Here is a 16,727-nt window from a genome sequence, read left to right as displayed (position 1 = left end):
AAAATAAATAGAAACAAAAAATATACACTCTCATAATCTTTTTTGTGTATTTAATTAATGTACAACTCTAATTCTCCATTTTTTAAAGAGTATAATACATAAAATTAATCGAGGATCAAGAAACTTGTGGCTTAGAATTTAAGATTGAATCCATAAAGTCAGCTAGACCCTCTAACTATATTTCTCCTTTAAACTTACTCGAATCACCTTCAAAACAGAACTCCCCGAAACCCATAATTCCCCAAAAACAATTTCTCTAGAAAAAAGAATTTTAAACAGAAACACATCTCTTGAACTTAACTCTGCACATTACCCAAAATAAACTTCAACTTGCTCACTACAAATGGCAAACAATAACTCAATAATTAGTTTTTGTTTAAATCACTGCGATGAAATTTACTCAAATACTTCGGATTTAGTCCTACATAAACATAAAACAAAAATGGAATGCGAGGTTACTTAAACGATTATTTCCGAAAGGGAACGAAACGCCGTGTTAGAAATTGTTTACGAATTGGAACTGTTAATATGTGCGAAAAGTAAATGAAGGATATTAGTTCACACTATTTTTTTTTTTAATTATGATCTGCGAAATATTAATTAATGTTAATTAAATTTGGTATGTTTTGTTTCAGGTAAGTAATTTTGTTCATTCAAGGTGATGGGTGAGTTAAAATAGTTTTTCTTATTCATTTTGTTAAGTTTTGCTGGAAGTTGTAAATATCAAACAAACGAAACATAAACTGTACATTCTATGAAATTTTAATGTTTCCAATATTGCTTGACAATCTTTTAAAGTAACTGCTAGTGGAGAGTACGATTTGTTCGACAATGAATTTAATTACTGTCTATCAAGTTTTAGATTTCACATTTAAGAAAGCGTGAAGATTAATTGAAAAAGTTACAAAAATTATTACCACTTCTTCAGCGGTAACTTCGCCTAGATGTTGTAGAACTGAAATATCATCTTCAGTGCAGTAGTTATGAATGTCCGTTAGACAATTGTAATGTGATAACGGCGAGTAACCACCAGCTGATAAATCGGGTTCATTAAGCAACTACAATAGGAAAAAACATATTTTAAAATATTTCTAAAAACAAATAAATCTGAGAATCTAGAATTAAATCAAAAAATAGGATCCTAGAATTATGTTTGTAACAGGGAGGTAAAAGGTTTTGAGCTGGGGTTAGGGCTCTGGGACCCAAGCAGAACTATTAAATCTAATACATACCGGAGCGAGATTTTTTTACACTGCAACACTCCCTCTAAATAAGAAAAACTCATAATCTGCTTGGGGTTCTAGGGTGGGTTATTTATTCAAGCAAATAACCGTTAATTATCCAGGTTTTAAGTGTCCTTCAAACGACGTCACCCCAGTTCTTCAGAAGGTGGTGAATTATTGGGGTCTCCTTAACTCGGTCCATATACAGATTGCATTCATCAGTGCCAAGTGATAAACCTATCAGCAAGCCCAAACTATTTTTTGCACGAAGCGAAGTAGTGTCAGATCTCTTCAGGTTATAATTGGTCAGAAAGATCTTCGTCTCACTCAGCGCTGAGAAATCACTCTAGAGCTTAGGTCTAGTAGCTTCTCTGGAGCTATTTGTAGCTTGATTTCTCGAAAGGAAAGAGTTCGCACCCCACAGCCAATAGTCGGTAGTTGATTACCTTTTTTCCGACCAAATATCTTAGTCCACAAAAGAAGATGACACTTTTTTTCCACGTCACTGAATTAATTAAGGCTTTCCCAAAACAATTTTTATGCAAATAAATAATAAATATAAATACGAGTATAATATCCTTTCTGACTATCTACCTTATAATTCTGATATTTTTAAATATTTATTTTTCAACTAAATGCATCTTCCTACTGCGGGCTTGTCCCTAGAAGAAGCTGTGAAATTTATCATAGAATCCAATTGGATAATCCTTGAAAAAGTGGAGCAGAATTAGAAGGTCATGGAAGGTTTTTTTCAACTAATTATACCCAAGCGAATCAGATAAAAGAAGTGTTGGGAGTTAGTGAATTACAATCTCCAAATTAGTCGTTAAGAACAGGTGTTTCCTATTGGGAGACCCCCCTATTTCCAGAGAAAACTCCAATACATTCCGTTTACCAACAGTAAAAGAAAGTAAAAAATAAATACACAAATAAACAAATAAAAAAGAAAATAACATTAATAAACTAGAAATAAAAGCACACTTCACACAAAATTAAAATTACCTTGTTTACTGAGTCTATAATAGTGCCTATACTTGGTGCAACTGTTGAGCTAGATACGATTGGTAATTGTTGATCCATTATCAGCTGGCTTGATGATGGCGGTGGGTTGCAATCTTGGTTGCTGCCAGTGGCTTTTATCAAAGGTGTTAATGAGTGCGATGACAGATTGTTACAGGAAGGAAGTTGTGAAGTGCCTGTTGTTAGTGGTAAAGTTTCTGATGACGCAGAAGGCATGAAAATGGTCGACTGTTCGGACATCTGGGTTGGTAAAACAGGTAGAGAGGAGATATTCTGAACTTCCATCGATTGTTGAGATTGTAATGGTGTGAAATTCTGTTGATTTTGTACTATCACCGATGGTTTTGACTGTAATGTATGTAGCAATACTGGACGAATTGTACCTTCATTTGATGGCAATGGCTGATTTATTGTAGGATAACATTGGATTTGGGGTGTTTGAGTAGAAGAAATCATGTTGGGTTCCATAGCTAAAGAAGAAGTATTTTTTGATTGAACAGCCGCTGCTGAGACTATTTCATGATGTTGACTTGATAATTCTGTACTAATTGATGGAGTAGGATTGACCGACGATTGAAATGATACCGGTGATTGTTGGCTTGTGATGGAGCTGATCTGTACTTGTGGCTCGCCTGGCGGTGGTGAAGTCTGGAAACTAGGTGGTGGAGGTATGACCATTTGATCCACTGCAGGCGCTGGTATTAGAGAGTGGTACTGTAACTGCTGACTGGGTGACACTGGTGCAACATACACGGACATAGCCTGAACTGGAGTTTGTGTCACGGGGTAGCTTAGAGACGCAGGAGAAACTTGTTGTTGAGGCAATGAAATCTGGTCAACAGATGATTGTGAGACATTCATCAGTGGGTTTTCTGTAAGCTGAAGTGAATTCGCATGCAGTTCAGGCTGTGTTACACTAGGCTCAACATTTGCAGAGGATCTGGGGTTCTGAAGTAAAGCCGTTTGAACACACGATATTTGAGGTTTGTGCACTACCGGTGGAGAAGATACACTCACATCTTCTTCTTGCATACTTAATGGCTGAGTGAGTTCAATTGACGTCTGGCTAGCTCCAACTTGTTGTATTAAGGAAGTGATACTGTTAGGTGCTTGTTGTTGATGTTGATTCAATACCGCAGGCTGCAAGGTGCATAACGTTTGTGAAACACTGCTAGTTGCAAGCTGTTGTACGTTTGGCACAGGATGCACTTGGTGAACTGTGGAAGAAGCTAAAGGTGCCGTAGTCTGTGATAACCAATCCTCTTTGGTCAAGGTGTAATGAAATGTGGCTGGCGACGGAGGATTAGCCTAAAGTAACGAACATACAATTAACTTCTATTAAAAACCAACAAATCTTGAAAAATTAACAAAGCTAGCTTAATAAAATAATAAGATCAGGGAGAGCATTGCTTTCAAGGGGGAGGTCAAAAATCTTCATTTCCAATAAAAACCCAATTAAAATAAAAAAAGGAAAGCCCTTATTCGCAAACATGAATAACCATATATCGTATATCGCGACCTCCGTTTCCCAAAACAATAATGAAAATGATTGAAAAACTTGGGGTACTGCTCATAAAATATCTTAAAAAATTACTTTAAAGATGTAAGATGAATTTTTTCCAACGAATTTTCCACATTTGGAAAAGAGTATGACTTCCCACTAAAATCAGTCACAATTATTACTTTAAACTTAATATGTGGAAACGCTTCTGAATTAAAAAAAAAAAAAAATCCCTAAGAACCAATCCTCCGAAGCTGGCTGAAAAGTTGAAGTACTACGAATTAAAGAAAACTAGCGCGCTGCTATTTTCCCATCATTGCGATCCTGACCATGATTGGCCAGGACTATGTACAGTTGTATAACTTCACTATTCGTATTCTATACTCTATTCTTTAATACTACACTGCTCTTTAAGATCGAAACTGTACCCTGTACCAGGATGTGACCAGTTTTGGCAGTGAGAACGGTATAAAAAAGTTAATTAAAAGTCATTAAAATTCCTAACAAAATCTACTTCAAGGTTCAGGAATTGCAAATTAATTTTCGGAATTCTTAATAAGATTATAGAAGAAGATTACACATAAAGGAAACAGACCTGAGCTACTTGTAACACTCTGGTTGTCGCAGTAGCTGTAAAACCAGCCGCCTGTTGTGGTGATTTATTTGATGAACAAGAACAAACAGTTTGTGGTTTCATTGTACTATCTTTCGAGTCTGCTGAAGAGCATGTTGGATCCATGGATTTGGCAACATAATTTTCCAACTGTCCAGTTGAAACTGAAACTGGAGATTTTTCTGGACTCTTTGATAGCTCGGACACCTCCCAAGAGAATCCAGCAACTTTTACAACCTCTTTCTTGTTATCTTTTCGTTTGTCATTCTTGATCTGTAATCATTAAATTTTATAAACAGATTTTCTTTATGATTATACCTCCAACAACATTCTAAAGAACTAAAGGAATGCTTAGAATTACATGATTTACAAAGACTTGATGGGTTCATTCCAAAGTTAAGTTTTTTAATGAAATAAAAACGGAGACACTACTCAAAAAACAGAAAAATCCGTAAACAGAAGCTTGACTTACACACGATTGCTGCTTCACACTAACGGTCATAATTATGGCACTGGTCATTTATTTGTAGTCACCTCTAAAAATCTAGCATTAAAATTTTCTCATACTGTAAATCTTAACAATTTCTTTAAACTTCATACCTTTACTAAATGTAAGTTGGTTTCAGTCCCAGGTTCGTTATTTTCGTAAATTTTCTTTTTACCAACACAGGCTCTCTCTTACGCTCGTTTACACACGCGCGCGCGGAAACAATTAAAAAAAACCTTTTTCATAGATTCAGAGAATCTTAAAAAATCTCTTGAGGAAGAAAGGTATAGCTAACAATTTATTATTATTTAATATATAACCCTAAACGTTACCCTTTTCTGAAATTATTTCCGGCACAAATTGAATTAGGCTTCTTTGAACTTTATTCTACAATAAAATAAGAAAGTTTATAAAAATGTATAGACATTATTCTCGAAGTTACACAAAGTAATGACTTCAGAAAAAAAAAAAGAAGTTTATTTTATTTAATATCTGCACGATAACTTGCGATTTGACTTAAAAGAGGAACATGAAACAATTACCTTATTTATTCTGTCAATCCAAAGTTTCTGCATTAAATATCAATAAGAAAAAAAATTAATTAAATTTTGTACAAGAATATTTTATAGCAAATTATGTTAAATTTGTGAAAGATAACAATTGGGGGCTCTTGTGTTTAAGCAACGCAACTAAAATAAAGTTCATAATTTACGTTTTCTCAGCGCAATCGGTAATTAGTTTTTAAAAAAGAATTTTTAGATTCCTTGAAAAAAAAAGTCTAAATTTTTTAGGGTATAACAATTTGACTGACCTGTAAAATTTTCTTCTTTTTCTTCAGCTTAGCAATGCTTAGCGCTGCAGCTTTGATATTCTTCTTCAATTTTTCATCTTTTGTAATTTTCTTAGATTTCTTGACCGAGTGCTGAGAGGATGTCGTTCGTGGAACTCCAACTGTTGTTTCTTTGTTCTTTTTCTTGACCTTTACATGGCAAAATAAAATGATCAGAATATGAACACTCACATGACTTTCTCTTAGGCAAATTTAAATAATTTCAATTCATGAATATTATTCAAACGTACTGCGTTCCCATAAAAACTTCAGCAGGAGTAATACTAATTACTCTCTTAGGGAGTACAGGAGTACCATTCCAATATTATACCAAGAATAACTAAGAATAACTTAATATCTCTAACTTCTGCTGAAACTGTTTAAATTTGATGCAGCCATTTTCGTAAAAATATTTAAAATTTGTTACGATTACAATACTTTTTTTAAATTTTTAGATGTACAGCATATTTTTGTAATTGCTATATTAAATGGATTAACTATTGGGGGATGTGGGTGTTGCAAGGGGGATTTCACGACCGTCAGTCCTAAATGTCAGAACGGTGATAAGGCTCCTTCCCTTGAACTCGCTGTTCAGGGTACAGTGTCAAATAGCCAAAGAGATAAAAACAAAAAATGAACAAAGGGGAATCCTTGCAATAATAATAATAATAATAATAATAATAATAATAATAATAATAATAATAATAATACTTACTTTCTTTTTGAGTTTTTTCTCGCCAATATTTTTTAGTGGTTCTTGCACAATCTCTTCATCTTGCGTTTCTATGTTCACAATTTCATTCACAGTAGTATTAACTAATTCTTCCGATGGTACTTCCTCTGCGTATACACAATTTTTGTCTGATACCACGTTTAAATCTTGCTTTACCTCATTCATCAATGGAACTCCATCAAAATTTGATTCAGCTGGACAGCTAGTAACATTTGCAACAATCAACGATGATTCCAATTTTTCCGCACGAGATGTAATTTCTTCTTCATTAGCCGACGCATTATCCATAACTATTTCTTCAACTTCAAGGACAGATATTTCATCAACGCTTGTTATTAGACCAACTGTAAATTGAAATAATTTTTCCATCAACTTAAAATTAAGAGAATAATAGATAAACAAACAAGAAGTCTTTCTCTTATTGCATTCTAAAAGTTATAATAACTTATGTTACTGATCGAGGTATAAAATGTTTTCTGAATTTTACATAAACTTATAATACAAAGCCAGTTAATAATTGTGTAAAGTTACCTTCAGTTCGTGGCTTTTTAATACTTTTCAACTGAAGCATTTCGTCTGGTTCGTTCCTTTTTTTCCATCCCAAACTCGGTCCCTGGATGCATGCCCCAGAAGGCGATTCTTCTAAATTCATTAGTTCTTCCACACAGGTTTGTTTAAATTCCTTCTTCACTCTTCTGGGAGATGGTTCAGGATGCACTTCTGCTTGAACGATGATTGTCGTTGTATCGGGTGAATTATCCCGACAAGACTGTTGTTGTTGTTTACCGCTCCAACGATTCCTATCATCATAATAATTAAATAAATATTTCTTTAGTTACGATGTACTTGAGCAATAAAGCTCCAAGAAATTTGAAATTAGTTCAAACATAATTTCAATGAATTACCTTCTTTTCTTTTCCGGGGTTTCCAATTCCAACGTTTGTTTACTAGGCGATTTATCCGTTCCTTTTTTCTGTAGAGTATCATTAGTCAAAACTTCATCTTCATCAAATAGATGGATATCATCTTGTTTTCCAAATTTGTTTGTACACGACGAAGTTGGAGAAGGGATGGTTTCCATCGTTGAGGAGGGATTTCTAGCTCTACAACGGCTAGATCTTCGTTTTGGAAGCCCATTCTTTTTGCGACTCAGCGAACCAAATGGACGACCTCGTTTTCGCTTTACTTCACCAGTTGGGGATAAGATTTCTTCCGATTTATTTGGTGATGGGGTCTGAGTGTTATTAATACCTTCTTCCGCATTTGGTTTCACCTTTACTTTCTGTAAAATCAAAAAAATAAATCAATTTGAATACTCCCTCGTCTTTTTTTTTTAAGACAGGTTTAAGGATTTACTTTAAAATTTCAAACGGATGATTCATCTAAAGTGAAAAGCAGGTGTATAAAAATCCTGCGATGAATTCACTTTTTCTTTTACATCCTATATGAATATTCTATGATGAAAGTCAAAAGTGAACCGTCAAAACCATCTTTTTCCAACTTGCTGGACTTGCTAACGGCTTGTCTGAGATTAGCCATCGTGGTTTGAAGGAGAGACCTCTTCCTCGTACAGTTCAACCCAAACCCTATCTGTTGAGATTGTAAGGCGAATAGGTTCAGAACTTCATATCGAGACTAGTTAACAATGGAACAACTAAGGCTGTTTCTCCTTGAGGTATCTGTTCGATGAGCTCCTGTAGCTGAGAATCTTAGTCGGCTCAAGTCCGAAGGGTTTCTATTACTTTACTCAACTTACGTTTTTTTCGTGAGTAGATACAGACGAAAAAATTTAATAGCGAGAAATCCCAGAATTCTTATTTCAATAAAAAAAAAAAAAAATTAGAACAAAAGCGATGGTTTTACCCGAGCTGTAAAGAAATGGTTCATTAGATTTTCCGATTTAGAAAAGTGATTTTCTAAAAAGTCGGAATGCTAAGCAACGCTTTTAATCCTCGAAAAATCATACCAAATCCAAAATACATTCAAGTGATACGTTTTAATGAGAAAGTAACTTCAGCGCCAATAAAAAGTTTCTCTTTCTAGGAATTTCTTATTGCACACTGTCCGGTGATGGACAGTGTTGTCTGTAACAATAGAATAACCTCAGATAATGACGCTCCTTAAGTAAAAAAAAACAAAAATAAATAAATGAAATACCTTTTTAATAGGGGAATTACTCCATTTTCTTTTCCTTCGTACTTTATGTTCTGCTATCGGGGTAACTGTCACTTCTTTTCCATCATTTCCTATTTTCGCTACGTCTTCTTCGTCTCCTGTTTCCATGTTTACTTTTATTTCATTTTCTGGTGAGTCCGAACTGACAACTGGTTCCTGAATAGCCGACCGAACTTCAGTAGATAAAAGTTTTCTTTTGCCTCTACCTCTTTTTTGGATTCTTTTTACTGGTGAATTTGATGAGACAACATTCTCAGTAGCTTGTTCCGCCATTTCATTGGGCGTAAGGACAGATTTTTTCTTAATGCCTTTAGTTTGTCGAATTTTCGGCGTTAAATTTTTTGAAGCTCTAAATTAAAAGAAAAAGAAAAATAATGGATGTTATAAAAGAAATTAGAATGACACAGAAATAAAGTTTGAAGAAAAGATGGTAGCCCAAGCTTTCCTAGAAGCAGTCAAAGATTAGTGTGGCTAAGAGTTTATTGCACATTTAATCTTTTTATATTTCTGGAATTTAGCCAGTCTTCTAAATCCCATCATTTTCCGTTTTAACTAAAATCAAATTAACATTTTTACAATTCTATTTTAAGGTGCAATTAGATAGTGGGTGCAAATTTCGAATCTATTCACACAAAATACTAGGCGTTGCAAAAGACTGTGCATTATTCTCACCTTAGATTTCCAAAATGTTCTAACATTGTAGAGCAGAGCTAGGAATAACTACCTCCAAGTGAAAGGGACCCTCAGTCGTAGATTCAACACAAACTCAACACAATTTTTTTTCTCAAAACTTGGCATTTTTTTCGGAATGAAATAATTCATAGGGAACAATTGAAAATCGCTCAGATTTTAAGAAGAGGTCTAGCACATCTGGAAACCAAACCGAGGGATCACTGGCAGCTTTTACCCCAAAATATATATACTTCCGTTAACACAAGTGGCCGTATAATTGTATGATAAATTTTATTTCTGTTACTTCAAAAGAACTGTGGCTTTTTGAGATCTTCTAAAGAAACACACCCATCATAAAAAAAAAAAAAAACTGAACAAGCGCATTATTCTCCGAATTCTGCGGACCCTAAATATGTAGTTCCGGTGAAAAGATAGTTTCGAATGACATCCTGTGAATAAAAAAAACAAAAACAAAATGCACAGACTTTCTTTACGCTCTAGAACTGTTAGCATTTCCAAAACCCAAAGCGTAGTTCATCAAACATTTGTAAAAATAAGAATTCTTAGTACTTACTAATATTAAAGGTATCCAAATATCATTTGAAAATATTATTTTTTATAATTAGGGAAGATAGAGATTACATCTAACAAATATGAAAGTTTAACGTACAATAAGTAAATATTGAATGTTACAATTTGATGACATTAAAGTAGATCGAAAAAACTGAAATAATCAATAAATAAATGCAATAATTACCTGCCACCGGAAATGGATCTACGGCCGCTGTTCATTGTCTGAAAGACAGCTACGGCAGCTTCCTCTCCACTCTTCCTTTTTGGTCTACCTCTTTTATTTAAATTATCATCTTTTTTAGTATCAGTTAACTCTAAAATTTGTTCAGTCTCTTTAGATACTGAATTAACAGTTTCGTACTTAATAAATCCATCAACAAATGATATACCACATATGAGTGATGCAGTTTTTATTGAATGTAACGGTACGTTCAAGAATGTGGCCGCTGCTGCCACTGCCGCACTATTGGCGTCATCAAATTTGGTTGTACTGGTTATAGGTATCATTGAAGAAGCAACATCATTTGAAGATAATGCAAAATGATGATGATTTACAGTTTGTACAGAAGTATTTTGTGATAAGGGGTTTTGCTTAGAATGTTCAAGATTTTCTTCTTTAACTACAATGGGAATGATTATGTTGTCTCTGAATTCACCAGGCAGCGTAGATGAATTTTTATGGGCCTTTTCGCCTCTAGCTTTAGAATCCACCTTAAAAAAAAAAAGTCCAATTACAAAATAAAATTAAAAACATTTAAATGCGGAGAAAGGAACTTGTTACCAATTACATGGAGGCAAATAAGGAAGAATTTGGTGCAAGCACTCAAACGACTGACAACACTTCTCAAGATTATCTTTAAAGGTGCAATTATATTGTTGGCTTTAATTGAGATGGGAGAAAAGGTTTATTAGCAGATTCTTCAGGAATCTTTAATCTAAACACCAAGAGTACTCAATAATACTTGACGTCCACTATATTTACCCAACATTCGCAAGGTCTGCCGAGTGAGCGACTGTATAAGGAAGTTGGCGAACCCAAGTCAAATTTGAGGGAGACATACCTGGAATATCTGGGAAGAGGTGGTTGAGGTATTTGTTGTAGCAGAGAATGGTTACCGCTAATATTACATTAAATACAGCAGAAAGAAGTGAATTCGGAGAACTGGGTACTTTACAGGGAATTACTTCAGAACTTTCTGTGACAAACGGGTTTTTCTCTAGACATCTGTTTTATTTAAACCACTTTAGAGGAAAATTTATTTTTGGGAATTTCGCTTTAGATAAAAGCGGGAAGCATCTACCCAAGTTGAAAGACTGAAGGCACTCGCAACGTTACAGTTCGTCCCAAACATAAATCTTAATCTGAAATCCCTACAGCCTACATAGGTCTTTGGGACTTCTTGCTTGGTTTTAAGTTCGATTCTTATTAGAACTGTAACAATTACAGCAAGAAAAAGTTCATGTAGGAGTTTCTTAATTCCTACATATTTCTGCGTACATACAACTTATTTTTCTTACCTTGTTTTCTCCTTCTAGCACTGGTGAAAGGACAGGAATGTCTTTAATATCCATCTGGACAGCAATATTAGAAACGGTTCCAGCGTTGGAAGTCGTACTCTCTTCTGCCTCTAATCTAGGTGGAATTTCTTCGCAAGTATGCTCAATTAGTGCCACTAAATTATCAAACGTCTTATGACAAGTCTGGCATTGATGTTGACTTATTGGACCGCATTCTCTAAAATAAGCGCAGGATTTATGATGCCTCCGTAGTACTGTCTTCGATTCATACCTTTGAAAAAAAAAAAATCTGTAATACAGCACATTATCAAATATTTTCAGATAAATAAATATATTTATCTTAAAATAAAGACATACTTTAATAATAATCGCAAAAAGTACTGTAAGTCGTTGTGAGGGAATCAGACTACATTACCAGAAGTTATTGTTTACGAAGCTAACTAAGACTTTATGTGATAAAAGTTAAAGGATTACTTACGCCTGCCCACATCCAGTACATTTGATGCCCGAAGAAAGTGCCGCCTCCTCTTCCTTAACCCTGGCCGACAGGCCCAACACTCTGTCTAAAATCTGTTGAGTGCCCAACAATTCCTGTCTAGGCGTGGAGACTGGCATCATTCTTAGCGATGATAGTACATCACCACCTTCCGCAGAGGTATCTATGTTGTTTGTCTGAGTCAACGATGTCGGGGACGTTTCGGGAGTCATAGTTTTCGGCGAAGAATTCTCCAACTTGTTGTCATTGGCCACCCCAATAGCTCCACCAGTTCCAAGACTATTATGCTGCTGTGCGAGATGACCATTATTCTTAGATTTTGTTCCAGTTGTCTTACTGGTAGAACTTTTTACAGACTGCTGTTGTAATGGAGGCTAGCATTACAACAAACCATAATTGCTGTTTTATTTTTGTATAATTACATATATCAAAAATATAAATACATATCTGGGTTCATAAATTATGCTCGCAGGAATTTAGTTAAGTGATTGGCTAATTAAAGCAGAAAATGCACTATTTATAATTTTGAAAACATGGCAATTTTAGCCAATCATGTTGAGAACATCAAATTGTTAATATGCTTACATATAAAAAGTAGGAAGGGCTTAAGTATCACTGATATTCTAGCTTTACCTTTTTCCTTTTCCTAAGTAAACGGTTCTGCATTAAACAATGCAATAAAATATGTAATTATACAAAATATAGATAGATATAGCAAAATATTTTTAGTGTGCTAGCACATTTTTTTTTTCTAATTGCTTTTACTCAACTGTATAATTTCAACGCGAGCAAAGACCAAATGTTCAAAAGTTACGAGTTCAAAAATAATGAAAGTCTGCTGTTGGCAAGGATTACTTACCTCCTGAGTCCGATATTTGCGATCCAGATTAAAACTGGACACATCCTACTATTACGTGAATGAAGATGCTGGGAAATTTATCCAATTTGTGTTGGGCCTGATGATTGGCCCTATCGGACTATGATAATGTTGGAAAGGAGGAGTTATTGGTAGCTCAGGCTTTCAAAAGTCATTTTTAAAAGATCCGAGCAACTACGTACGTTTTAGATAAGATTTATTTGCTAAATTTATTTACGCAGCTGATTTTAGAAATTTCCATAAGTACAATTCAAAGGCCTTCCACAGTTAGAAGATTTCAAATTTTCTACAAAACGGAGTATAAAAACAGGGAGTAATGTACTTACATTCTGTATATGGGATTGACTTCGTGTCTTTAAATCTTTCTCGTCGAAAGCTATAACCCTTCTTGTTAATCTTTTGGCTGGAAGATTGGCAATCATTTTTTGTATTGTGTCAGCTGGAAAGGAACAAAAAGAAAACGGAGATATAATTGAATCAGTTTATTTAAAAAAAAAAAACTATTTCTAAAAGAATAAATTTTAAAGTATATTTTATACTTACTATCACCAGGTTTACTTCTAGTTTTGTTTGGTTTTTGCGGTGTATTCGGTATATTTCGTTTCAACCCCCTTCTGGGCCTTCTTCGTTTCCTTGACCATTTTCTTTTTCGGGGTGTTTGACTACGTCCAGTACCGCTGACAGCATTTCTTATCCATTCCGGCACTTTCTCACCGGCACATTCTAATAGATGGACATGCAGTTCAGGCGCTGTAGCAAATCCCTTGGAGTTGCATTTAGTGCACGTAATTTCTTGGTGAGATGTAGAAGGCTTGTCTAGTGATGAACTAGGGAATGGTGCGGGTGCATCTGTCAGACGAGTATATATCTAGGAAAAAACAACCATTACACCATTTACTTGAATTACAATCTCTGTACTTAAGAAAGAATTTCAAACCGAAGTGGCAGACCTAACGTACGGTGTGTTTTTAAGAAGAAATGAAATCTTTTGGCAATTGTCTAGACAGTTATGGAAAATCGGAAATGTTCAGCCGCACTTCTATCGAATGATATTCTTCCCATTCGGATCTTGAGTTATATTTCATGCTCATAATCCAGTTTTAAGAACTCACAAGTTTCATGAAGAAAGATTAAAAGATATAAGCCTATGTAATTAGGGTTTGCATAAAATTCGAAGTAAAATTTATTTAATAAAGCGGCGCTTTAGTTTAGATAAGTTTGTCGAAAAGCGTATTCGTTCCATGAAGAAAACCTAACCCAAAATTTGAAACATTTGATACAACTTCCATCTTTTGAATTATGTTAAATACATCTCGCAGACATTCTGACCAATTCAAAATCACCTCAAAACATATATTTAAAACAAAGAAAGAAATTTAGAAGAACAAACTCACTTTCTTTGCCAGTTTTCTTTGATCGCCGACAAGCTCCAATCTTGGGCAGACCACCGAAGGATGGACTTCGTATTTATGATCTTCCATCGACCATAGACAATGTGTTTCCCAGCCACAAACCTGGCAAACATACGTTCTTTCTCTAACCCACTCACCGCTCAGTTCACCAATAGCAGAGGATATTCCATCGTTATTCAACGGGTCGTCTCCTCCATTTAAAGTGGAGTCTAACAAATTGGAGACAGGTTTACCAATACACATCCATTAAAAATAAATTTATAGCACTTCCAAAGATTAAAATGCTAACCATCATTACTATAAGATTCTGCACATTTGGCAGCCATTCTTTCCAACGCTAGAACTGACGGTACATCTCCTTTTTCACCATTAGGGTACAAATCTTCTTCCATAAAGTCACCATCATATTGTAGATTTTGCATGTTTCTTCTCATTAAAAGCTGAGTTGAAATGTCGAGACAGGAAATATCTTTGATGTAGGATGTAAGGCCGCATCGCCCGTCATATTTCGTTGGGAATGCATATTTCTCCCAAGGGGATGCTCTGCAAATCAGATAATCAAATGTCATACAATAAAAGTAAATGCAGACAAATAATAGCTATTATTAGAGGGACATGGTTTAGGCCCTTTTCCAGTTATGTGTGCAATTGCAGTTAAATTAGGCGTACCCCAGACAAATCCAAGAACTTCGTTTCTCAGAGGATATCTGTGATTCTTAAATCGAATTGAATTGAGATTAGCTAGTACTTCCTTATGGACAAATAATAAAGTGAAATTTTTCCTTTTACTAAGTAGAATTAAATAATAATACTATTACCATTTCAATAACAAACGAACACTGTACACACTCAGGAACCCTCAAAGATGTTATTATCAACAACTTGTCAAAAATCTGTAACAATAACTGTAGTAGTTAAACTCAAGATTCGTACTGGGGACCTTCCACTATCATGTTATTTCTCTTAAGGTGTACGCAAAGCTCGACCCGTAGACATAATAATTATTACAATAAAACAGCTACATACCTAGGTTTATTGTATTGGTTTTGGGTAGAAGAACTGGCAGCTCTTTTATCATCCTGGCCAATAGAAGTTCTGGATAATGCACTGTTACCAACAGTTCCACCTTTTTGCTGAAATGCTCCTCCGCCACCAGCAGTTGATGAGCCTACTGAAAGCCGGTTAATAATCTTTGGCGATCTAGTACGTCGACCAATTTCTGGAGTTTTGAGCAATGACTTGGTTGAGTTATCTGCTTTTCCGCTGGTACCCATATCGTCGCCGCTGTCGTCTCCTGATTGCACCAACCGGCCGTCGAGGTGATTTTGCAAATTATCGCGAACATTTCGTGATACCTTTGAGAAAAAAAAAAGAATCAAAATGTTTGTTTTAAATTACATAATTATTATTATTAATATTATTTGTATTTATTTTTCCCCCAACAAAGGGTGTTATTATATTTGAAACCATAATCTAAATTAAATTAAAACTTGTATAAAAGAGGTGCAACAAAGTATAAAACTCTCTGCCGTTGATGCGGACACTATAAATTAATTTAATAATAATAAAACAGTAGATTATTATAAATGATATTTTTAGTTATGATAAAAATAATATTTAAAATAATTTTACTACAAAAGTTTAATTCAATCACTGAACTTAAAGTAAGAGTATGAAATTGTAACTATTAAAGTAAATATTTTCTATAATAATCAGATTTATTTATCATAAATTAAATAATAAAAATTATGAGGCAATTTTATTCGCAATCGCCAAAAAAGAGGATTTTTTAAATTGTTGCTCAACGTTTCGAGTAATCTCGGTGTTCTCTTCAATAGAAGTTCTTTAAAGCACTGGGTATTGCAATGTGTACGTTACAACGCTATTGCACGCCTAGAAAGATATGATTCCCATTATCTTTCCAACTAACGTACACATTATTAATACCTGCTATGCGGTCATCCTGTAATGCGGTCTAACTATCATAGCTAAATAAAAAACTAAAAATTATAATCACGCGATGCGTGGAGATAGCACTTTATGTAATGGAATAAATTTGGCATTTTGTTCGATCAAGTGCCAATTACAATAATTTTTAAATTAAACAATTAAGGCCTATCTAATATTAGTTTTTTAAAAAAAAAAAAAAATTCATGGTTTACTTGTATTTACCTTATTTTTCCTAGAAGTGGTGCCATCATTTTTCGCCTTGTCCTTACTCACTAAGTTAGGCTGCTTGTATAACGCAACATTGTTACTAAGATTAATTTTTTGTTTTTTTTACAATTTTGTGAATCAAGTAGTATGTACAGCAATGTTTTCGAAAACATCAATTTTATTGGACTTAATTAATTTATCCTAATGATAAAAAAAAGTAAATTAAAGATTTTAATAAGTAAATATAGATTATTTTTAAAAGATTTAAAAGAAGTACACAGAATTTTTTTTTTTTTTGTTTGACTTCTAAGAAATAACGATTTTCATGTTTACAGCAAAATGTTAATATTTCGTGACGCATTATTTTAAAAAGTATTTGAAAAGAAAATCAGGTTTAGATGATTCAAATGTGTTATGATTAATTGTTGTCGGGTAATATGT

At 34.2% G+C, this 16,727-nt stretch overlaps 1 protein-coding gene across 17 annotated transcripts in view; it reads right to left on the bottom strand.

The window, feature by feature from the left end:
- Positions 1–16,727, bottom strand: part of LOC141448872 (uncharacterized) — a 95,277-nt gene that overhangs the window by 9,912 nt on the left and 68,638 nt on the right. For 9 of the 17 annotated variants that reach the window (XM_074117662.1, XM_074117666.1, XM_074117674.1 and 6 more), the window contains exons 12-30: positions 16,302–16,364; positions 15,156–15,484; positions 14,419–14,672; positions 14,112–14,338; positions 13,261–13,585; positions 13,044–13,156; positions 12,474–12,500; positions 11,823–12,214; positions 11,345–11,615; positions 10,011–10,537; positions 8,564–8,930; positions 7,312–7,688; positions 6,938–7,206; positions 6,389–6,750; positions 5,656–5,823; positions 5,387–5,413; positions 4,340–4,630; positions 2,226–3,551; positions 918–1,058 (exon numbers count right to left, since the gene is read on the bottom strand). In XM_074117662.1, the coding sequence (XP_073973763.1) occupies positions 918–1,058; positions 2,226–3,551; positions 4,340–4,630; positions 5,387–5,413; positions 5,656–5,823; positions 6,389–6,750; positions 6,938–7,206; positions 7,312–7,688; positions 8,564–8,930; positions 10,011–10,537; positions 11,345–11,615; positions 11,823–12,214; positions 12,474–12,500; positions 13,044–13,156; positions 13,261–13,585; positions 14,112–14,338; positions 14,419–14,672; positions 15,156–15,484; positions 16,302–16,364 (5,856 nt within the window). The remainder of the gene's footprint in view (positions 1–917; positions 1,059–2,225; positions 3,552–4,339; positions 4,631–5,386; positions 5,414–5,655; positions 5,824–6,388; positions 6,751–6,937; positions 7,207–7,311; positions 7,689–8,563; positions 8,931–10,010; positions 10,538–11,344; positions 11,616–11,822; positions 12,215–12,473; positions 12,501–13,043; positions 13,157–13,260; positions 13,586–14,111; positions 14,339–14,418; positions 14,673–15,155; positions 15,485–16,301; positions 16,365–16,727) is intronic. The other 8 variants (XM_074117671.1, XM_074117673.1, XM_074117667.1 and 5 more) reach the window with 8 other exon arrangements.

Source organism: Rhodnius prolixus, unplaced genomic scaffold, assembly GCF_049639745.1.
Source record: "Rhodnius prolixus isolate KJV_2025 unplaced genomic scaffold, Rpr scaffold_2, whole genome shotgun sequence".
NCBI classification, from domain to species: domain Eukaryota; kingdom Metazoa; phylum Arthropoda; class Insecta; order Hemiptera; family Reduviidae; genus Rhodnius; species Rhodnius prolixus.
This window is presented reverse-complemented; position numbering and strand designations above follow the sequence as displayed.